The sequence below is a fragment of the Lithobates pipiens genome, unplaced genomic scaffold, assembly GCF_037356315.1.
Source record: "Lithobates pipiens isolate NorthernLeopardFrog02 unplaced genomic scaffold, aLitPip1_a1.2 Scaffold_19, whole genome shotgun sequence".
Classification (NCBI taxonomy): Eukaryota; Metazoa; Chordata; class Amphibia; order Anura; family Ranidae; genus Lithobates; species Lithobates pipiens.
Window position 1 is genome coordinate 592,403,957 of NW_027507764.1, and position 24,482 is coordinate 592,428,438.

Consider the following 24,482-nt stretch of genomic DNA (forward strand, 5'->3'; position numbering starts at 1 on the left):
CCGCGTCGCTTTAACAATGGCGCGGTTGTGCATGGTTGCACCCAAACAGAATTTGTGTCCTTCCTTTTTTTATTTATTTTAATTTTTCTCCACAAATAGAGCTTTCTTTTGGTGGTATTTGATCGCCTGCGTTTTTTTTTTTTTTTTGTGTGATTCTAACTGTGGGGGGGGGGGGGGGAGGGGCTGTGTGTGACACATCACTGACCACTGCTCCTGATTACAGGTTTCACTAGGCAGAACGGGGAGATGCTTTACATTAGCATCTCCCCGTTCTTCCTCCCTGTGAGACAATCGCGGGTATCCCTGCGGACATGGAGTCCGCGGGACCCGCGATCCTACTTAGAGCTCACGGCGGCAAATTCAAAGGGACATACCGGTACACCCATTTGCGCAGCCGTGCCATTCTGTTGACGTACGTCGTCGTGCGCCGGTCGGGAACCGGTTAAATAACAAACCTGCTCTGTGTAATGGTTTTGCACAGAGCAGCCCAGACCCTCCTCTCCTCCAGGTCCCTCTTCTGTGCTCCTGTAGCCCCCCCCCCCCCGGCTTGCTATGGGGGCACCTGTGCCAATCCACAGCTGTGTCCATTCAGACACGGACCTGACTTGGGACAGGCTCACCCTATCATTACTCAAAAAAAAATTGCAGTCAGCCATGACTCATCCTAAGAAACTTCTGAAACGGCTGTCCCCAACCTTCCTGGCACCAGGAACTGGCCTCAAAGGAGGACTCAGGAGGGGGCAGCTCGTGCAGCCCAGTTGTCTGCTCTCCAATATGGCCTCCATAGGAGATTCTGTGCAGCCGTGCCAACCTTCCTTCCACATCACTGGCCTAACCATACCCCACTGATTTCAAGGCAGAGGAACACCAAGCGTTTGAGCTGATTGGCTGCTGTAGATCAACTGATCCAGCCTGGCACAGGGGATTCTGGGATCGGTAGTCGGGCGCATGGCTGGTTTGTCTTCAGGTTCTCGGGCTGCAATTCCCGGCAGCAGCAGAGAGCATGGGAACAATGAGCCAGTTGGCCCTATCCCTGGTAGCGACTCTCCTCACCCCCAGTGTGGGGACACAGCATGTATAGCGGCAGATTCATCCTACGGGGCCCGACCCCCCAACAAGGTTTGGGGGGGGGGGGGTGATTCTGATCTGATTTTATTTTTTTATTTTTTTTTAAGCCAGACCTGCTGTGTGAATGGGAACAAAAATATAAATGGTCTTCTCAAAATTGACTGCAAAAGTGCAAATGCACTTAAAAAAAAAAAAAAAAAAAAATCAGCCTCCACATCCAGGGTAAGTAAACTGTTTTTTGGGTTTACATACTTTACTTTTACAGGTCTATAATGGACGACCCCATCCCAAAGGGTGACAACGCTGCTGGGGTATTTTTACTGCAGAACAGTGTTGTCACCCTGTTTAAAGGAAGTGGGGGGGGGGGGGTAACCTGCTGGTAGCATCAACCGATAGTAAAACTGTCAGAGGCAGACTGCATCATATATGTCCCTTTTTTTAAATTTTTGAATCCACTTTGGGGTGCTACAAAGTCCCCCCCAATCCTGCCACTTCTGGTCTGATCGTGGAAAATGTATGTCTGTAGGCCCCGTCTGACTATGACGGACATCCTCCTTCCTCAGCCTTCTGATAAGGGCAACACTAGCCATGCTGGATTTGCACCTGGTCAGCACTGGGAATATCTGACAAACAGAAAATAAATGTGAAATGTGTGCGCAGGAAGCATGGCCTACATGCGTAAGATATGGCCGGTGCAGTCTTTGGAAATATCTTGCTGCCGGATTGGTTTTTTGTTTTTTTAGCAAAGTTTTTCAATAATGCAAAATGAACATGTTTACTTGCAACTCCTCTCTTGCGTCGAAATGCCCCGAGACTGCTGCTGGGTGCCGCCATCTTGGATGTCATGTCAGCAGACTCTGAGCTGTCACTCAAGTGACATTCTGTAGTATTTCCCCTTCCCTCATCTACCGCAAGCTTACATAAAAGGGAAGAAGCTTGCCCAGCACAGCCTGACCTTTCACATTCTAAGAGAAGAGGGCTGTGACGTGCCAGGAAGGGACTGTGCTAGGGAATGGCCTTTTCTTGCAGTTCTTTTCTAGCCAGTTCAAAAGGACATTGCAAAGGAATAAAATCTTTTATAGAAAAAAAAAAAAAAAAAAAGGCAGCACTTGTGCGTTTTTTCATTTATTATTTTTACGATCCTTTGCTTTCACATGCAATTTTTACGTTTAAAGACCGGGCCACTTTAAGAATTGCCTTCCTCCCTGTTGCAGAACTCGAAGAGTTGCACACTTTGCAGTCTGAGGACTCGCGGTTTGTAGCTGAGGTCTCGGATTCTCCGGCAGTCCCGGAGAGCCAGCTTCTACCTGGATTGGCCGAACGGCAGCGGCGGCATCAGCAGGAGTCGGGTACGAGCAATGTCCACTGTAATTGTATGTTTTGTATGAATTATGGAGGGCCTTGCATGCTTGATGTACACGTTATGGAGGTCTTGCATGCTTGATGTACACGTTATGGAGGTCTTGCATGCTTGATGTACACGTTATGGAGGTCTTGCATGCTTGATGTACACGTTATGGAGGTCTTGCATGCTTGATGTACACGTTATGGAGGTCTTGCATGCTTGATGTACACGTTATGGAGGTCTTGCATGCTTGATGTACACGTTATGGAGGTCTTGCATGCTTGATGTACACGTTATGGAGGTCTTGCATGCTTGATGTACACGTTATGGAGGTCTTGCATGCTTGATGTACACGTTATGGAGGTCTTGCATGCTTGATGTACACGTTATGGAGGTCTTGCATGCTTGATGTACATGTTATGGAGGTCTTGCATGCTTGTTGTACACGATATGGAGGTCTTGCATGCTTGATGTACATGATATGGAGGTCTTGCATGCTTGATGTACACGATATGGAGGTCTTGCATGCTTGATGTACATGTTATGGAGGTCTTGCATGCTTGATGTACACGATATGGAGGTCTTGCATGCTTGATGTACACGATATGGAGGTCTTGCATGCTTGATGTACATGTTATGGAGGTCTTGCATGCTTGATGTACACGATATGGAGGTCTTGCATGCTTGATGTACACGATATGGAGGTCTTGCATGCTTGATGTACACGATATGGAGGTCTTGCATGCTTGATGTACACGATATGGAGGTCTTGCATGCTTGATGTACACGTTATGGAGGTCTTGCATGTTTGATGTACACGTTATGGAGGTCTTGCATGTTTGATGTACACGTTATGGAGGTCTTGCATGTTTGATGTACACGTTATGGAGGTCTTGCATGTTTGATGTACACGTTATGGAGGTCTTGCATGTTTGATGTACATGTTTTGGAGGTCTTGCATGTTTGATGTACATGTTATCGAGGTCTTGCATGCTTGATGTACATGTTATCGAGGTCTTGCATGTTTGATGTACATGTTATGGAGGTCTTGCATGTTTGATGTACATGTTATGGAGGTCTTGCATGTTTGATGTACATGTTATGGAGGTCTTGCATGCTTGATGTACATGATATGGAGGTCTTGCATGCTTGATGTACACATTGAGGTCTTGCATGCTTGATATCTGAATTATGGAGGCATTGCATGCATAAAAAAAAAAAAAAAAAAAAGTTTTCTATTATTATTTTGATCGAGACAAAACCAAATTCTCGGCGTTTGGTTTCTATGGGTGTTGTGGGTGTAGTTTTCTGACCTTTTCATACATGAGCCGTAAATGGTGTTTTTTCGCAGACGCTTTAGAGTTGGAAGAGTCGGAGTCATATGAGGCTCCAGGGTACCGTTCTGTAGAGGCACAGAATCACGTTCCCCAGCAACTTCAAGGTGAGTGGGGGGGTTTGTTATGGAGATTATCTACAGACTAGTCCTATAAGCACTGCGCACAGAATACGAACAGTAGTGCAATGTGTGGGGACCGCCTGCTCTCGGCTTTCTTCCTCTACAGAGTTTGTTTTGCACTTGGCTGCTTTTGAGTGCTGCTCAAGCAAGTCAATGAATTCTGTAGAGGAAGTGATGCTTCAAACTAATACGTTTTTAGGCTTCGTTCACACCTGTGACTGGGGCAATTAGTCATTAGATGTGGCAGACCCAGCAGCGGTTCCCAGCAATTAGGCTGCAGGAGGGAACCCCATTGAAAGCAATAGGCAGCTGACCGCATGTAATTCGCCCATGGGGTGACTAGCTGCGAATGATCAGCCCTGGACACTGTTTCTTCCCAACAATAAGCTGGAGGGGGAGAGAGTGCAGTAAGCCGGTCATGGAACCCTGCTTACCCACTGACCGCGAGTGCAGCACTGTGCAGGCCTCTGTAACAGTAAAAGAAAATGCACAGTTTTTGCAGGTTAAAAAAGTGTGCATTTGTGTTTTACCTAAAGGTGAACTTAACCTTTCTAAAAATGCATTCTATACATGAAGATAACCTCATTGCAGCTCCCCCCTCCCCCCCTATACTTATCTGAACTCAATCCTGATCCAGCAAAGTGCATGAGTCTTGGCTCTCTCGCTTCTCATTGCTGTTGGCTCCCGTTGCGGTCAATCACTACCAGTGGGGGGGGGGGGGGGGGGGGGTGCAGGTCCGGACCATGCTCTGTGTGTATCTTATGGACACACAGAGATAACTCAAAAGTGCCTCCATAGCAAGTGGCTTGCTGTGGGGGCTCCAGCGGGGGGGTGGGGGAAGTAGATCAGGAGAGCCAGCAGGGGACTCCAGAAGAAGATTGGGGCGGCTCTGTACAAAACCATGACACAGATCAGGTAGGGTTGTTTAAAAAAAATAAAAAATAAAAGGGGGGGGGTCCCTTAAGACCCATACACACGATACAGAAATCTGAAGTAAAATTTTGTCCGAATGATCTGCCGATTTTCGGATCGTTGGTGTGGTGCTTTTGACTTCCGATTTTTCGTCTGACAAAACTTGGATGTGCAAATTTGTATGTGACCGCTACGTCCGATTTTTTTTTTTTTTTGTTTCATTGGTATGTTTTTTTTTTTTTTTTTTTCGTCCGGAAAAAATTCGTAAAAGCATAACCACGCATGCTCAGAAACTAAAGCATACATATAAAACTATTCAACACAATACATCACTTCTGAAGTTGTATTCTGTCGTACGAGAATTTTCATATGGTGAGTAACCTCTTCTTCACTTTCAACAAGAGACTAGCACGCAACAAAAAAAAAACAGACGAGCGGTCATCCGAAAATCTGATCGTTTGTCCGAGGCTTTTAGAAACACTTTAAAGCAAAGATGATGCAAGTGTTTGTTGGCTTTTATACTTCACTGACACCCCTCCTTCCCATTTCCCCCTCCCCCAATGATACTATAGACCAGGGATATGTAATGCAATATGCAATTAGACCTCCAACTGTTGCAGAACTACACTTCCCATGAGGCATAGCAAGACTGACGGCCACAAGCACGACACCCATAGGCAGAAGCATGATGGGACTTGTAGTTTTGCAACAACTGGAGGTCTGCTAATTGCATATCCCTGCTATAGACAATGTATTGGTCAGTGAATCAAATGCCACACATGGTATGAGGTAGGGGTGCAACGGATTGTCACCAATCCGTGATCCGAACGGGTCACCCTGTTCGGATCGGCACACCACGCGATCCGCGGAGCGCTCTGCTGATCGCGTGGCTTCGGAGCTAGGCCGAAGTCGCCGCCTTTTCCTGAGTGGTCGCCATCTTGGTACACTCAGCGGCCGCTGTCTCGTCAGGAAGTGACGTTTTGTCGCCACCATCTTGCTACACCCCCACACTCCTGCACAGTAATGATAGTGAGAAGGGGGTAAGCGAACATCTTGTTACACCCACCGGAGTTTTAGATTTTGGTTATTTTCAACACACAACGGAGCTTATGTGCTTAAATACAGTATTTGTAAATCCGACGGAGTGTTTAGATGTTAAATTTTAAAAGCAGCAGCAAACCTGCTGACCTCACATGGTTGCTAATAGCTAAATGTGAAAATCAAAGGGGGTTCTGTCACATTGGAAAACCGTGTATGGTCAGCAGGTTTGCTGCTGCTTTTAAAATTAAACATCTAAACAGTCCATTGGATTTACAAATACTGTATTTAAGCATATAAGCGCCGTTGTGTGTTGAAAAGAACGCTGAAATCTAGAACTCCGAGGAGTGTAACAAGATTTGTCTTTTTTTTTTTTTTTCTGATCTGAAAAATGATCCGATCCATGACTCTGATCCGATCTGTGAGGTTTTTTGATCCGTTTGTACCCCTAGTATGAGGACAAGCAGTGGGTTTTCTGTACTGGATCAACGTGCTGCCTGGCACATTTTTCCTTTTGGATGCTTCACTAGGATTGCACTCAGATTGCCTTAAGGCCCATACACACGCTTTGATTTTCGGACATCAATTGTGTTACATAGTTGGTAAGGTTGAATAAAGACACCAGTCCATCCAGTTCACCCTGAGTGAGTGTCTACAATTGTCCCTATCCCTGTACATCACACACTCACATTGGTCCCTACCCTCAAGGAGCCCACAATCCAAGGTCCCCATTCATATACTAGGGCCAATTTTGGACAGAAGCCAATTAACCTACCTGCATGTCTTTGGAGTATGGGAGGAAACCGGAGTACCCGGAGGAAACCCACGCAGGCACAGGAAGAACATGCAAACTCCAGGCAGGTAGTGTTGTGGTTGGGATTCGAACCAGCGACCCTTCTTACTGCTAGGCGAGAGTGCTACCCACTACACCACTGTGCCGGTCGTAACCAAATCTTACCATTCGCATTGGGGCTTTCAATAGACTATTTTCAGTTTTTCGTCAGACAAAAGCCGGATGTGCAGACTATAAAAAAAAATTGTCGGATGTGAACTCCATGTCTGATTTTCGTTTTATTAGTACGGTTTTCGTACAAAAAAAAATTGTAAGAGCAAGACTACGCATGCTCAGAAACGAGAGAATGCATATAAAACTATTCAACACGATCACTTCTGACGTGTTCTGTCAAATGAAAATTCTCGTATCGTTGGTAACCTCTTTACTCTCGACATGAGACTAGCATGCCACAAAAATCTGAGGTTCCGTCATCCGAAAATCAAAGCGTGTGTACGAGGCTTTGGAATCTGCATTATCTTCTGCTTTGTTGCTGGGCTGGTATTCGATAAAGGCATGTCCAGCAGGGTGCGCAAAGATAAGGAGACACTTTATGCACTTTAAGTGTTAGTTTCTGTTTCAACAACACTTGTATTTTGTACAGTTTGGCACCCAGAATCCTTCTGTGTTGCTTAACCTCCCTGGCGGTGCGATTATTTCAGATTTTAGGTGCTAAAAGCGGTACAATTATTTTGCATGAAAATTTGGCATTTTATATTGTAGTCCTGTTATTCTTAGGAATAACTCGCTTAAATCTGTCCAAACCAGAGTCTAGCAGACATCTCGGGTATGATATAGTTTGAAAAATGAAATCATAAATTATAATATAATAAATAACTATAAATATACCAAATTAAAAATGATTCAATAATGTAATCAAATCAAAAACACAGAAATTTTCTCATTTGCAGAATTGTCACTGTCCTTACTTTTCAGTGTTTGATGGATCTCCCCACAAATCGCTTAATACTGCGAGTGATTCTAGTTTATTATCGCTGTTTTCTAGCTGGTCTAAAACCACTTTTGCTGTAAAGTAGGGGTGCAACAGTTCAAAAAACTCACGGATCGGATCGTTCCTCGAAGCAGAGTCACGGATCGGATCATTTTTTGGATCAGCAAATAATTAAATTTTCAAAAACCTGTGAAAATTCCACTGCCATATAGTCCCCACTGTAATATTGGCTGAGCATGGCAGGGTATCGCTGCTTCCAGCCGATCTCTCCCCTCCACTGTACAGATTAGTACAGGGAGGGGAGAGAGAAACCGATGTCATGACATGACGCCGGTTTGTTTACAAGTGCTCGCTCCCTCGGAGCGATCACATTGTAAACGCCTGGGTGTAGAAAGATGGCCACCGCTTCGGAGCTAGGCTGAAGCTGCGGCCTTTCCTAAGGCCGAGACCGCGGAGCACTCCGTGGATCGCGGCATGTGCCGATCCGAGCGGGGTGACCCGTTCAGACTGGTGACGATCCGTTGCACCCCCTACTGTAAAGGGACAGTTTTGGTTGCTATGGACAATCCCCAGTTTCCAGGCAGAAGGAACAGTTTTTTTATAATCTATAACTACATGCAGGGCACTGAGCAGATCACTAGGGAGAAAGGGGATGCAAAATAATTACATACATCAATGTTATCTGTATGGTTACATTACACGGTATGTAATGTGTGTGTTTTACTTTTGAATTTGGCGCCATTCTCCGTCCCCGTGCGTCGCAACGCTCGCAGGGAATGGAGCCCGGCTCCGTGATGCATCGAGCAGAGGATGAGCCACTTGCACAGCGGGGGGGGACATCGCTGGATCCAGGGGATTAGGTAAGTAAACTCATCCTGGATCCAGCAATGTGATCCCGAGTCTGGCTCGGGGGTTACCGCTAATTGTACTGAATTTTCACCCCAAGCCAGACTAATACCGCCAGGGGGGTTAAGCTCACTTTCTATCATTGTTATTGGTATAGACAGCAAATAATTAAAATATATATAATTAATTTTTTTTACTTTTTTTTTTTTTTTTTTGTACATTTAGAGGATCTAGGCCTGGAAGTTACGGCACAAGAAGGATCTTCTAGCTCCATTGGGGATCCGCCTGCATCTTCTGAATGTTTTGCGCATGGAATTGAAGAAAATCTAACTGCTTCTGAAGAAACTGCTCCACTAGAGAAAGAGCCCCTTGGGGATGCTGTAGAGAAAAAACAGGGGCCATCTGCTTTCCAGGCAAGCCAGGAAGCAAACCCTGCTGCTGCTGACACCCAGGAAGAGGTCCCAGCATCCCCTGCTAAATTATTTGAAGAGCCCCTCGACTCTTTCGCATCTCAGATCCAGGAAGAGGCCCCTGCTGATTGGATCCAGGAATCCTCCTCTGAGTCCCCAGCTTCTCCGGCTTCTTTTGTAGCTGAGGCAGAGCCCCCTGCCACCCAGGCTGATGAAGAGCCTCCCATTTCTCCCTTTGCTGCTGCTGCGAAGTCCGCGGTAGAGCCCCCTGTCTCTGCTGCTGCCCAGGCTGGGGTAGAAGACCCTGTTTGTTCTATTGCCCAGTTGGAGCCTCCTGTCTCTCAGATTGCTCAGACCCAACTGGAGCATCCTGCCTCTCCTGTAGGTTACACCCAGCTGGAGTTTCCGGCCTCTCCTGTAGCTCACACCCAATTGGAGCCTCCCGCCTCTCCTGTATCCCAGACCCATTTGGATCCTCTGGCCTCTCCTGTAGCTCACACCCAATTGGAGCCTCCTGCCTCTCCTGTATCCCAGACCCATTTGGATCCTCTGGCCTCTCCTGTAGCTCACACCCAATTGGAGCCTCTAGCCTCTCCTGTATCCCAGACCCATTTGGATCCTCTGGCCTCTCCTGTATCCCAGACCCAGTTGGAGCCTCTGGCCTCTCCTGTATCCCAGACCCAGTTGGAGCCTCTGGCCTCTCCTGTATCCCAGACCCAGTTGGAGCCTCTGGCCTCTCCTGTATCCCAGACCCAGTTGGAGCCTCTGGCCTCTCCTGTATCCCAGACCCAGTTGGAGCCTCTGGCCTCTCCTGTATCCCAGACCCAGTTGGAGCCTCTGGCCTCTCCTGTATCCCAGGCCCAGTTGGAGCCTCCGGCCTCTCCTGTATCCCAGGCCCAGTTGGAGCCTCCGGCCTCTCCTGTAGCCCAGGCCCAGTTGGAGCCTCTGGCCTCTCCTGTAGCCCAGGCCCAGTTGGAGCCTCCGGCCTCTCCTGTAGCCCAGGCCCAGTTGGAGCCTCCGGCCTCTCCTGTAGCCCAGGCCCAGTTGGAGCCTCCGGCCTCTCCTGTAGCCCAGGCCCCCTTGGAGCCTCCGGCCTCTCCTGTAGCCCAGGCCCCCTTGGAGCCTCCGGCCTCTCCTGTAGCCCAGGCCCCCTTGGAGCCTCCGGCCTCTCCTGTAGCCCAGGCCCCCTTGGAGCCTCCGGCCTCTCCTGTAGCCCAGGCCCCCTTGGAGCCTCCGGCCTCTCCTGTAGCCCAGGCCCCCTTGGAGCCTCCGGCCTCTCCTGTAGCCCAGGCCCCCTTGGAGCCTCCGGCCTCTCCTGTAGCCCAGGCCCCCTTGGAGCCTCCGGCCTCTCCTGTAGCCCAGGCCCCCTTGGAGCCTCCGGCCTCTCCTGTAGCCCAGGCCCCCTTGGAGCCTCCGGCCCCCTTGGAGCTTCCGGCCTCTCCTGTAGCCCAGACCCAGCTGGAGCCACTTGCCTCTCCTGTAGCCCAGACCCAGCTGGAGCCACTTGCCTCTCCTGTAGCCCAGACCCAGCTGGAGCCACTTGCCTCTCCTGTAGCCCAGACCCAGCTGGAGCCTCCTGTTTCCTCTAAGCCAGAAGTCTCCGAGATCCCAGCTTCTCCCAAGACTCTTCAGCAGACAGAGGAAGTTTTGACTGTCACAGGAAAGGATGAACCTCAACCGCCTGAACAGCCCCCCGAGCCAGGTAAGACTTTCTTTATTCATGCTACTACTTTATAAGAACAATAAAGAATCTATACTTGGTGTTTTAGTGGGGTCAATGTATATAGGTGTTCATGTTTTTTGTGGGGTTTGTGAAAGCCAAGTCTGATACAACTCCGGAAGTTCCTGTCAGTAGGTCTGCTGTTTTTTTTAAAATTTTTTTCCTTTTTTTGTTTTTCTTGGCAAAAAAAAATGTCATTTAAAAGTTGCCCAAAAGCTTAAATGTCTATTGAAATCTAAACTTATAATGAAAGTTGAACAGCTATCCTTAATGTTTTTTAGTATTTCTGGTGCTTTTTTATTTATTATTTTATTTTCTATGTTTTAAAAAAACCTGTTAAAGTTGAACTCCAGGCTTACCTTGACTTGGGCAGGCCAATGCCAATAGTTTCTCAAAATAAAACCTCTCAAATACAGGCTAAAAGGCTTTCTTCTTAAGTGTATTTCCGCTTTTGCAGTTAAGTTTGAGAAACCTCTGCTGTGTTTTCATTCACACGAGAAACCTAAAAAAATGAAATAAATGCCTTTTCTGCTTTTTTAATTGTATTAGGATTATACATGGGGACCCAATAGGCAGATTTTGTTGCTAAAGCTGGCTATACACTAGCGGGTTTTCAAACAAAAATTCTCGGGTATGTTTGGCAGCTGGACTAATGTCATTGAAAAGCAGTTCACAAGTTTTGGTTTTTATCCTCCTGCGAATCGCTCACGGTAAATATACTGTGAGCAAGTGGCAGGTGCAGGCATGGCTCGAGGTACATGGCTTGCTTCTGGTTTTGATTGGTCACAACATGCGTTTTTTCGGCAGCAGATTTCAGCCAATGAACTTGGCTGAAACCTGCTGATCAGCTTTGTCCAATCTCACACACTGTTTTATTTACAAACGCGTAGAACGCTACAATCTGAAAATCCAGGAGAAAAAATAAATAGCCAGATTAGCAAGTAAAAGCAGCACACATTACACATCGTTTAAAGCACAATGGAAAAAGACCCAAAATCTTTCACGCTTGAAAGAAAAAAAAAAAAGCCATTTTACTAATAACATTAAAAACATGCCCTTTAAGTCCGTTAGGCGGAAGTTTTGTCAGACATCACTCCGGTCCTCCAAGGGCATAGAGTCAAGTGGGCGCCATCTTGCTCTCGACTTCCCGCCCATCACTCCAGGGGATCGGATCATCCACCAATTGACTGCTCCAGTAAGCAGGGCGAAACTACCGGGAAGCGACAGGTTGGGGGTCCCGTGGCGAATCGGTTGCCGGGAACGCTTTTGTGAAAGAGGACTGCCCACTGTATAACAAAAATACTGGGGTTATGGCAGCTAGCTGCTGCCATAACCCTGGGTATACAACGTCAAAGGAATGATGTATATGTGTACACACACACACACACACACACACACACACACACACACACACACACACACACACACACACACACACACACACACACACTCTACAGTGGGCAGTCCAGAAGTGGACAAAAGAAAAAAAAGCAAAGCTCTACTTACTGCAGAGGATGGGTGGAGAGGCGGGAGGCTGAAGGTCCACCTTACTACCTTGATTGCCCCTCAATGTTAACCCCAGCCAGTGTCGGTGTACAGCAGTGATATGCAATTAGCGGGCCTCCAGCTGTTGCAGAACTAAAAGTCCCATGAGGCATAGCAAGACTCTGACAGCCACAAGCATGACACCCAGAGGCAGAGGCATGATGGGACTTGTAGTTTTGCAACAGCTGGAGGTCCGCTAATTGCATATCCCTGGTGTGCAGTATTATCACCTGATAATTGTATTAGTATCACTAGCAACGTCTGTCGCTGACCCCCCCAGCCACTGTCAGCATCAGATTGTCTACCACCCTATCAGTCACACTGTAAGTTGCAGATCACCGCCATTGCAGTATAGCATCCATAGCTGTGTAAATTCCAATATATATCCCATAGTTTGTAGGCGCTATAACTTTCACACAAACCAATTCGTATACACCTATTGGGATTTTTTTCCCCCAAAGACCTGCATCAAAATACATTTGATAAGACAAATTAGATTTTATTTTTTATGATTAGACCTGTTTCATAACACAAATGTTTTTTCTCAGAATGTTCGGTGTTTTGTGTGCGTGTTAAAATGAAAAATTTGGAACAAAATTCTACTAGTGTATTGCCAGCTTTAGTCTTTTTTTTTTTTTTTTTTTTTAGCATTAGCCCCGATTCACACTACTACCACAATCTGTCATGCAACTTGGGAGTTCAAAGTGGCATGCCAAATCACCATCCATTAACTGCAATGGAACCATTCTAATCGGTGCAACTCGCGTCGATCCGACTTTAGAAAAAGGTTCCTGCACTACTTTTGGGCTTCTTCAACCCGACTTGCATTGACTTCTGTTGCAAGCCACGAATTTGCGCAGGGTTGTCGAATTCAAAGTTGCGTGACTTTGAAACAAAGGCAGTGTGTGAACAAGGGCCTAACGTGCAATATACCACCCAAACCTTGAGACCTTTAGCCCTTTGCTAGGATAGACGGCGTGCACATCTAATTTACTACTGATATGAGATCTGCCAGCAGTGCTTTCCTACAGGCCAAAGGGTTTGTATTTTTGTCCATATTCTTTCTGAGATTTACAGAGAATGTCGGTCAAGATATCATCTTTTATTTTTTCTGTTACAGCTAATAACACTTAGGCCGGACATGGATGGCGCGATTCTTTCTTGCAACCAGCGGAGCTATTGTTCTCCCAGCAATATGGGGTGTATGTGTCAAAATCCGAACACGCCGGTTGTACTCAAGTCGATCGATGTACCCAAATCGATCCAATCAGCCTGCCCATAGATCATGGGTGCTCAACCTGTGGCCCTCCAGCTGTTGCAGAACTACAATTGCCATGAGGCATTGCAAGGCTGCCTGTTACAAACATGACTCCCAAAGGCAGAGGCATTATGGGAGTTCATGCCTCTGAGTTCCGCAACAGCTGAAGGACCACAGGTTGAGCATGGGTGCCATAAATGGTTCGAATCTCGGCCAGTCCCTGCTCAACAGGGCTAAGATTCGAACCATTTATGATATCAGGTCTTGTCCCCCCCCTCTACCTGTGACCAGACAGTAAAAAGTTGCAAATTGATGTGCTTATGGGTCCTTTCATACCCGGTCCACTCTGCTCAGAGGGGAATCGCGACGCTGAGCAGGCGGATGACCGGTCACTGTGCAGAGACAGACCTGTCAGAGCCCTGCTGTTCTCTATGGGGAGATCGGATGAAACCGGACCACCTGTCTTCATCCAATCTCATACGCCAGACGGATGGGAAATTGGGTCACAATCCATCTAGTTTTGGCCGAGAGGGTTGGATGTCGGCGGGCATGTCTCCGCTGACATCCACCGCTCCATAGGATTGAATGGAGGGTCCGATCAGGTTCGCCTGTCAGTTTTTCAGGCAAGCCTGAGTGATAGGGACCTCACTCTAAGTTCTTTCCTCATATCAGAATGCTCCGTATTGAGCACTGCAGCACACTTGATTAGCTCCTTGTGCTGCTTCTTCCTCCTTAGTCTGAGTTCTGCTGTGCAGGAAGTAGATACTTGGTCAAAATCGGGTACTTTCACCATTTTCATTTGAAAAAAAAAAAAACACCTTTTAATGTGTTGCTGAACACACAGCTGTATTAATTTGTATTTATAGCCGCCTGGAGTTCATCTTTAAGGTTTCCTGGTTAGTCCGAGTCAAAATCAATGATGTAAATGGCTGTGAATTGTTTATACACCAGATTGGGTTGGACAGATGTTCCTATTGTATTCATGCGTTCATGAAGTATAATGGTAGTATGGAGTATGGTATCTGATTTTGTAATATAGAACGTGGCATTAGGCTAATGTTGGAAAACCTCACCTATCCTTGTTGTATCTGCAGCACCCTTAAAGCAAACCTCTAAAACCAGGGTCTCTGGGCCAGGCAAAGGAAAGACTGCATTAATGCCCATCTCGGATGACCTTCCCGAGCCTGGCTTTACTGACAATAACACAAACCTTCCTCCAGTGGAATCCTCCCATTCTTTGGCCTCTAGAACCAAAGCGTTGCATAAAAAAGCTCGTGATATCATGGAGAGTCGTCAAGAAGCTTCTAGGGAAGCAGGAGATCCTGAAGGGGTCCAGATGTCAATGAGGCGAAAGAAGAAGAAACCCAAGCAAAGAAAAAACTTTTATCCTAAAGAGTCAGAGTTTGGTGAAGAGGAGCTGCCAAAGGTTTCCCATGAATCTTTGCCTGCTAATGTTGACAAGCAAACCACACTCGATCCAATTGTAACAAAGGAAGTTCCCAGTCAGCCTCTGGGTATCAAGGAAAAGGCTATTCTGCCCCTTGGTAGTCCTGTCATTGATAGAATAACAGATGCTGCCAACCTTGAGGACAATGTGGTGACCTTGTACTCTCCTGAGGATGTAAAGCCACCTCTGCAAAACATTAACTACCCATTATTACCACCTGAGACCTCACCTGGTAACCAGATCGATAACAGGCTTTTCAAGCCACAGCCGTTTCAAACTGGAGAACATAGGAAACCTGAGACCTCGGTGGATGCTATATTTGGATTAGCTGACACAGATGTTTCTAAATGTCCGTACTTCAATCCTGAATTTGCAGTCGGTAATCCTAGAGAACAAGCACAGAGCGGGAGAGCTTACAGCGGGGAAAGAAAATCTGGATATCGTAAAGAACGGTTGTTTTTAGAAGGCGATTACTGGACAGGGGAAAAACTGGGTACTGATTTTCCTGTTTTAGAGATTGAAAGGCCCTTCCAGGCACCTGGCATGAAAGGGGACAAGCCAAAAAAGAGAGACAAGCGGACGGGGGATCGTCCTGTTGCAGGACACCCGGCAGATGTTAAACAGTGGCAAGCGGAATATGGTGTCTTTGACTCCAAACCACGACACAAAAATTTCCCGGTAGATATTCTGTTAGACGAAGAGGTTTCCTTCAGGAAAGAGCAGCCACTCCCTGCTGAAGTGCCAGGAGAGGAGAAACAATTTACTAAACAAAGGGTATCTGGTCAAAGACCAAAACATAAGCAAAGTCCAAGTAGCAAGAGCTCTGACCATGCAGAACCCCCATCTGGTACCGGTCAACATTTGGGAGTTAAAAATGTAGACAGCAGTTTATTGGGCTCTAGGGCAAAAGAGGAAAAAAATAAAATAGACAAGGCACTCCTATTGGTGGCGAATACTCTAGATGTTGCAGACGCCCCTGACATGGTTAATGTACTCAACTTTGACCTAGGTGATGCCAGGCAGGCCTCGACTGTTGTATTGGAGAGCACCATAAGCATAGTAGATAACCAAAAGACTCTTGATATATCTTCAGATGTCAAAGAACCTGAGCTAGCATTACCATTAGGAACTGCAGAACCAGATGTGGGTCAGTCCCTATTGATGACGAATACTCTAGATGATGCAGACACCTTTGACATTGTTCATGCACCTAACTTTGACCTAGGTGACACAATGCAGGCCTTACCTGTTGTGTCGGAGAGTGCCGTAAGCATAGTAGATAACCAAAAGTCTTTTGGTGTATCTTCACAAGTCAAAGAACCTGAGCTAGCATTACCATTAGGAACTACAGAACCAGATGTGGGTCAGTCCCTATTGATGGCGAATATTCTAGATATTTCAGACACCCCTGACATTGTTCATGCACTTAACTTTGACCTAGGTGAACCCAAGCAGACCTCAGCTGCTGTGTTGGAGAATACCATAAGCTTAGTAAGTAAGCAAGAGACTCTTGGTGTGTCTTCAGAAGTCAACGAACCAGAGCCAACGTTGACATTAGGAACTGCAGAACCAGATGTGGGTCAGTCTACTGCAGAAGATAAATGTAAAATGAAGGACATTAAAGGTCTCTTACCAGAACATAAGGGCGGTTCAGAGATTGATAATCTAGCAAACCCTGTTTTGCCAAGGGACCAGCTAGTTGCATCATCTAGAAAGGGCCAGAGTGATGGGAATGACAGACAAACCAAAAACAAGAGAGGCAAAGTTAAAGCTAAAACGAACATTGCAGCTTTCCTGGCAGCTGATTTAGGTGATAAAGGGGTGGAAGATCAAAAATTTGGTGCTGATTATACAGAGTCAAGCTACAAGCCCAAAGAGCCCAACACTCTAACTACTAAAAAAATAGAACGTGGAAATTTAAAGCGACCACACAGTTCAGAAAAAAAGGATAGTCCTGTGTTACTTGATTCACAAGACAATGGTCGTCTTACTAATGTTGAGGAGGCACCGGTATCTGTTGTGGGCATATGTCCAGAGCTTTTGCTTATGGACCAAGAGGCAAAGCTGAAAGAACCATCGGTTCCTCTGCTAGAAAAAGGCAGTGCCTGTCTTCTGCATATCTCGGAGGGTTCTCAAAACAAAGACTTGAAAGAGCTTCAGCTAAGGTCCCAAGATTTTGATTTATTGGACCAGTTGACTAACGATATCCTAACACTAACCTCAGATGTACATTTATCTGAGGAAAAAGTGAAGCCCAAACAAGTTATACCAAGAGCACCCAAAATAGACTTGGAGTCCAGGATAGATACAGTGGTCCAGTCATTAGTTCAAGAGTTGTCAAAGGCTGACACTCCAGGTGAAGTAGCTAGAGATACCAAAGAGACTATGGTAGATCCAGTCTCCCAGTCATCCCCTATGAGTTTGGCAAAGAATGAGAGACCAACACGTGTTCCTAAAGATAACACAGAATCCAGGGTTCATTCAGGGTCAACAGTTCAAGAGTTGTCAAAGAGGGATACTACAAGTGAAGTAGCTAGAGATACTAAAGAGTCCGTGATGGATCCAGTTTCCCAGTCCTCTCGTTCTTTGACAAAGAATGATACTTCAACACATGTTGCTAAAGATGACAAAGAACCTGAGGTTCATTCAGGGTTAAAAGTTCAAGAGTTGTCAAAGGTTGTCACTCTGACAGATGGAGATAAAGATGGCCCAGAGGCTAGGGTAGATCCTGTCTCCCATACATCAGTTCAGGATTTGTCAAAGGATGAAGCTCCTACAAGCAAAACTGCTAAAGATGACACGGGACTCGTGGTATGCCCAGAGCCTCAGTCATCAGTTGAAGAGATTTTAAAGGTCCAGACTCCAACGTGTAAAGTTTCTAAAGACAACAAAGAGCTCAAGTCGGCTTCTGAATCTCGATCATCGCATAAAGCTGACTCGTTCAGAAAAATAAAGGGCAGAAGTACAGGGGCCAATGTACCTGAAGAGGTCCAGTCCACCAGCCAGTATGGTGAGGCTGTTTGTTCAGTGAAGGCTGCTCTGGGATTTCCTGAGGGTGATCATGTTCAAGGAGAAGTTACACAACCGCAAGCGTCACCCTTGCACTCTTCCAGTGTTGACACATTGAAGATGGCAGAGTGTGCCACCTCTGATAATGCCGCTGAAGTGCCACTTCAAAAGCAAGCATCTAGTTATGAGGAAGAGTCTAAGCAGGTTGATTCAGGTATAACTCTGACGGAAAAAAAACAAATTGCCACCAGAGAGACTGAACTGCATGGAGACAAAGCAGAGCTGCCTCTTAAAGAACCTCAAGTCCAGGATGCCCCTCTGGCTGCAACTGCTGAGGATGCTATTCAAGCAGTTCCTGCAAAAATCTCACCTCCTGCTCATAAACAATTTAATGGTGAGGCCACAGATGCTTCCAAAGCAAAACTAAAGACCGCAGTTCCTGTTTCGAAGAAGGAACCATCTTCGGAGAGAGTGCAACTAAAGAGTGGCAAAACAGAAGAGAAGGCAAAAGCACCTGAAGCCATTAAAGGGTACATGAGGCCAACAAAGTCTCGAGGTGTTGCTCCAGCACCCAGAGCTTCTAGCACAGAGATGGAAAAGGCTAGGTCATCAAAGGACAACAGAATAAATGAGCAGAGACCAGAAAAAGGTGTGTTCTTCCTAATGAGTGAACTTGTGGGCAGCCGAGCATGGCTTCATCACTTCGGTGGCATGGCGTTTGGCTTCTTCCAGTAATACTGCTTGTGTGTTGCACAATTCTAATTTTCTTGGTTCAGTTGGTAATCCTTGCCATGGAGTAGTTTTAAAATCGTTCAAAATCAGATTTTGTATAATTTTTACAATAATTTGTAGTCCATTTACAAATGTTGCGTTTTTTTTTTTTAAGTATATATAGTTGTGTGTTCTGTTCGTGATGTCGGTAGCGCAGCTGGTTGTACAACTACCTTCAACAAACTGCTCTGTTGCGCAATGGTTTAGGGAAGTTAGAAACCAACTTGTGGTTTGCATGGTTTGCCTACTAATAGCTTGCTTTGGTTGACAATTTTCTATTGATTTGCAGTGTTTGTAATTCTTATTCTGCATGGGAATTTGATCTTGACCTTGGTCCTGAAGAAATCTTTGGAATCCCTTTTTTTTTTAGCAGATTATAGTAAATTGTAGTGAACTTGCGCTATATAGTCATAGGTTTGTGAGCAACTCGCACACCTACGGCCTTGTTGGGCATCCCACTACAACTTTCTTCACCTGCCCTTAAAGTGATTGCAAAGGCCCTTTGTTATAACCAAAAAAAAATGTATTATACTTGCCTGCTCTGTGAAGTAGATTTGCACAGAGCAGCCCAGATACTCCTCTTCTCGGGTCCCTCTTTGCTTCTCCTGGCCCCTACCTCCTGTCCAATACCCCCACAGCAAGCAGCTTGGTATGGGGGCACCCGACCCAACCTGCAACTCTGCCTATCCATTCAGACATGGAGCTGCTGTTCGGCCCCACCCCCTCTCTCCTAATTTCTTAACAGCAGTGAGAGCCGCTGGTGCTGTGTAGCAGCCATTCAGGAGGGAGAGTCCCGGATGGCTGAGGGACTCGTGGACATCGCTGGATAGAGATGGGACTCCGGTAAGTGAGGGGGGCTGCTGCACACAAGTTGTGTTTTTTAATCTTAACGCATAGAATGCACTTTCTGCATTTTTACAATCACTTTAAGGCTAAAACGGCCTTGGCTCTTCTGTCAAGGCTTTCAACATCATTTTGACGTGTTTGTAGGAACTTTTGCCCATGTAGCCAAAAATGCATGGGGATGAGGATGAGTACTACTGTTTGAGCACAAGGTCTTGCTCACAGTATAGGAGGGTTATGACCCCTGTCAGATTATTATTTTTTTGCCATCTGTGTCCCATTGCAGAGATTTCCCTTCACTTCCTATCCCATAGCCAAACAGGAAGTGAGAGGAATTTCCTGCAAATTAAAGGAATTCCTTGGACTCCCAGGTCACCAGAATTGGTGTCCTCATTGGAACATTTGCCCTCTTTTCTGGGGACGACCAAAAATTAGTGATTTTTCTTAGCTTTTACTTTCAATGATAATAGTAAACAGGACAAATAGAGAGGGTGTCCCTAATGCGGGTAGAGACAGCAAAAAAACTGACAGGGGTTCTAATACCTCTCCACTCCATCCAAAACAAAGAAAGGAGTTTTGCCATAAGTTGTAAGGGCAAAAAAGCGGGATGGTAAGAGCAAATAACTGGAATGGAAAAGAAAGTATCTGGTACAAAAAACTTGGCAAAGGTCTTAGTGCATCCTCAACTGGTGGAGTTGACATGTTTGAGGAAAATTCAGGATCTCAGAGAAGCCCATGTAGGGTTAAGGGAAAGAAACACAAAGTGGCAGATTTGCATTAAATAGTACAGTTAGGATTGCATAACCAAGACCACAGGTGTAGAAATTTCTCTTGGGTTAGATGAGCTTTGGCAAATATGAGCTCCAGATGAGCATTGCCGGTAATTATTTTGACAACTGTATATAGCACCGGTGGGAGAGTGTTTCCTGTTTCTACCAATAGCTAGTCTGGGGATTATTGGTAGACTTCTTGGTAAGAATGGAGTTCTTGTGGACAAAGCCGTTTTCTCTTTCGCTCATTGATGGATACAGCACTTTCAGTCTTGACCATAGGGTTATATCGCCACCTTTAGGAGGAGGACTAGGCAGAAATAAAAAAAATAAAATAAAGCACAGCCTAGGGCCGGTCCCCACTGGTAGTAACCCCCCACTCTGCTATAGGCAGCTCAGTTTTTTTTCTGCCTAGTCTAAAAGGACCTGGCTCCCTGCTGGGACCTGTGGTTCTTGGGCTATTACATCCACTCGGGTTTCTGAGCTGGCAGCCTTCTCGTGTAAGTCTCTCTATTTGGTTCTCCAAGGATAAGGCAGTGCTGCGTCCGCATCCCTCGTTTCTTCTTAAGGTGTTATCTGCCTTTCATCTAAATGAGGACATTGTGCTTCCTTCCTTGTGTACTCTACCGTCTCACCCCAAGGAGATCTCCTTGCACTCTTTTTGGATGTGGTTCGGGCTCCTTTTCGAGGGTCGGATTCACTGTTTGTCACTATGGATGGGCCTGGCGGCTTCTTCGGCCACCATTTCTCGTTGGATCAGACAGATTGTGCTCCAGGCTTATGCCATCAGGTGGCGGGTGCCCCCCTTTCCCGTCACGGCGATTTCTACCAGTGCGGTTAATGCTTCCTGGGCCTTCTGCCATCAAGCGTCCGTTTTTTCAAGTGTGTAAGGCGGCTACCTGGTCGTCAGTCACTTTCACCAAGTTTTACAAGGTGGATGTTTTGGCATCTTCGTATGCGTGTTTCGCTCGCAAAGTTTTGCAGGCGGCCGTCTGAGGTTTTGGCTCTCCTTACGGGGGGGGGGGGGGGGGTTTGTTTGGGTGGAGGTTCTTTTACATTATTTTTTTTTTTTCTGTTTCCACCCCTTGTTGTGGCACTGCTTACGGATGTCCCCAAGGTCAAGATTAAAAGTGCTGTGTCCGTCAATGAACGCAGAGAAAGGGATTTTACAGGGAGTAGGAAAAAAAATCCAGTTTTTATGCAATACTTTTATAACTTGGGACACTTGTGGGCTATGCCCTTGTAAACCAGACTTTGATCCTAGCTTGGTGGTTGTTTCTTCACCATCCGCCATCATCCTATGTCTGTATTTAGATATTAGGTTGCGCAGCACTTCCATTTCTGTTAGAAGCCAATGCCAGCCCCTGGCACATTCATAAGCTGGCCTGCATTTTAATTCAGTTTTGCATAGTTATTTTCCTGAGACGCGTACTTCGTTCGTGTCGCTTCATCTACGGCAGCCCCTGGCGGTAAAGTCTTTTGAATTTTCTCAGAGGGCTATGGCAAAGGAACTGAAGAAAATGAAAATAATCACGTTTTTGTCCAGTGACATTTTATAAATGTGACTTTCAGTACCCCGCACTGGTTTGGGAAGTGGCGTGTTTTTTTTTTTTTTTTGTTTTTTCACATCCAACTCTTCCCTCCCACTTTCAACTGAAGGAAGAACGCTCAAAGGCTTTAAAAAAGGTTAGACGGTGTAATTTAATGTGAACAGACCGGTCCCATTTCAGATGTTACAGAATTGGTGGGGATGTTTGGGAGAAATGTGCTGAGCCGGTTTCACTTCGTGGTCAGCTGATTAGGCAACTCGGTCACAAAGAACTAATTCTTATAAATTATTTACTGAACTGTTTTAGGAAGTTCACTGCTAAACTTTTATAGGAAAGATCTAAAGCTGCCTCATTTTGGGGAAGAAGGGATAGATGTTTGTTGCTACCCATCAATGTTTGTTTAGGGGAAATTCCCCCTTCCATTCATGGTACAGGTAGTAAGGAAAAATCTATACAATAGACGCTTGTCATTTTTTGTTTTCTCTTTTATGTTGGAATTTTTTTCCATCATTCTCAGTTTTGTCACCAAGACGAGAATTGGGCAAAATCTCTCTAAAAGGACACCGAAAACAAGGTTGTTCAGTATAGTGGTGAACGGATCAGGACATAGTTACATAGGTTGAATAGACACCAGTCTATCCAGTTCAACCTGAGTGTCTACAATTGTCCCGATCCCTGTACATTGCACACTCACATTGGTTCCTACACCCTCAAGGGGCCCACAATCAAAGGTCCCCATTCATATACGAGGGCCAATTTTGGACAGAAGCCAATTAACCTACCAGCATGTCTTTGGAGTGTGGGAGGAAACCGGAGGAAACCGGAGTGCCCAGAGGAAACCCACGCAGGCACAGGGAGAACATGCAAACTTCTAGTGTCGTGGTTGGGATTTGAACCAGCGACCCTTTTTACTGCTAGGCGAGAGTGCTAACGCCCAAAGGGTTGTCCAACCCGCAGCCCAGGCATGTCTGGCTGTGCAATAGAAGCCATGGTGGGTCAGCAGGGACAAGCTAGGCACATAAAGTGACACCAGGGGTGCCGTGCATGTAAAGCAGCCGCGGTGGCCAGCACTGAACATCCAGCCACTGTCATGGCTGGAGGGATGCCAGGGCTACTGTTGTTGTAATGGCATCGACAGAAGTGAATACAGGGACTCCTGATGGCGCCAGGCAAGTAAATGCTGCTAAACCCCAGACCCTCCCCTAGATACAGCCATGTGGCTGTATGTTGCCGCCTTTTTTACTTTTTATAATAAATATTACTCTGGTACATTATCTAGATTAGTGATCGTTCACTTGTAATCTACCCGACTTTTTCTGCTCATCAGCTCTATTTATTGTATTTTATGTGTGACCCAAGACCATTCCCCTCCTTCCATTGTGTCCCAGGAAGGTCAAAAGGTTTAAGACTTTAAAGGAGAAGTATGGGAATACTGTTTTTTTTTTTGTTTTGTTTTTTGCAGATTATTACTTACCTAGGTGGGTGCAACATCGGTCCCCCAGCGCCTCTTCACTGAGAACCGAGCCACCGAACACCTCCGATAGCTCGGTTCTTGGTGCTCCCCAAGCGAAGAGCTGCTGACTGTCAATCGGCAGCTCTCCTGCTCTGCTCCTGCACGCACATTGGACCGCTGAGCTGTGTTTGAGTCCAGTTGAGCCCTCCTCAGTTTTAAGTTCTGATGAAGAGGGAGCGTGCCCCCAAAAAACGGTGTTTTTTTTTTTGTTTGATCATTTTACAATAATTTTAAAGCTGGCGACTCTCCATTTTGATTGGTGCTCCGTATACTTTGAGTCCCTTCTAAGTAGGAAGATGTAGGTGATCTGCCTTACCAGTGGCAATGGGTTTATTGAGTTAGGAGTTTGTCTTTTTTTTAAATTTATTTGCTCAGTGAATCAAAAGTGGTTGCAAACCCTTTCATATCGCCATGTGACTGGCCTCAGGTGATAGAGATGAAACAAATCCTCCTAAATTCGTTTTTTTTTTTTTTCTGCAGCCGTCTGCACTCCCCGGGGGTATAAAGCCTGTCTGGTAATGGTTTGCTCTCCCCGGGGGTATAAAGCCTGGTTGTTAATGGTTTGCTCTCCCCAATGGGTATAAAGCCTGGCTGGTAATGGTTTGCCCTCCAATGGGTATAAAGCCTGGCTGGTAATTGTTTGCGCTCCCCGGGGTATAAAGCCTCTCTGGTAATAGTTTGCGCTCCCTGGGGGTATAAAGCCTGGTTGGTGATGGTTTGCACTCCCCGGGGGTATAAAGCCTGGTTGGTGATGGTTTGCGCAACCTTGGGGGTATAAAGCCTGGTTGGTAATGGTTTGCGATCCCCGGGGGTATAAAGCCTGGTTGGTAATGGTTTGCGTTCCCCGGGGGTATAAAGCCTGGTTGGCAATGGTTTGCGTTCCCCGGGGGTATAAAGCCTGGTTGGTAATGGTTTGGAATTCCCGGGGGGTATAAAGCCTGGTTGGTAATGGTTTGCATTCCCCGGGGGTATAAAGCCTGGTTGGTGATGGTTTGCGCTCCCCAGCGGTATAAAGCCTGGTTGGTAATGGTTTGCTCTCCCCTGGGGTATAAAGCCTGGTTGGCAATGGTTTGAGCTCCCCGGGGGTATAAAGCCTGGTTGGTAATGGTTTGCGATCCCCGGGGGTATAAAGCCTGGTTGGCAATGGTTTGCGCTCCCTGGGGTATAAAGCCTGGTTGGTGATGGTTTGCATTCCCC

The 24,482-nt window shown here is 46.3% G+C and overlaps 1 protein-coding gene across 9 annotated transcripts in view; it reads left to right on the forward strand.

Moving 5' to 3' along the window:
* The window catches only part of MAP4 (microtubule associated protein 4), a gene marked incomplete at its 5' end in the record, with an annotated part of 147,157 nt that overhangs the window by 53,922 nt on the left and 68,753 nt on the right, over positions 1-24,482 (forward strand). For all 9 annotated transcript variants that reach the window (XM_077493579.1, XM_077493581.1, XM_077493582.1 and 6 more), the window contains 4 exon segments: positions 2,283-2,417; positions 3,765-3,854; positions 8,675-10,561; positions 14,477-18,487. In XM_077493579.1, coding sequence (XP_077349705.1) covers positions 2,283-2,417; positions 3,765-3,854; positions 8,675-10,561; positions 14,477-18,487 — 6,123 coding nt within the window.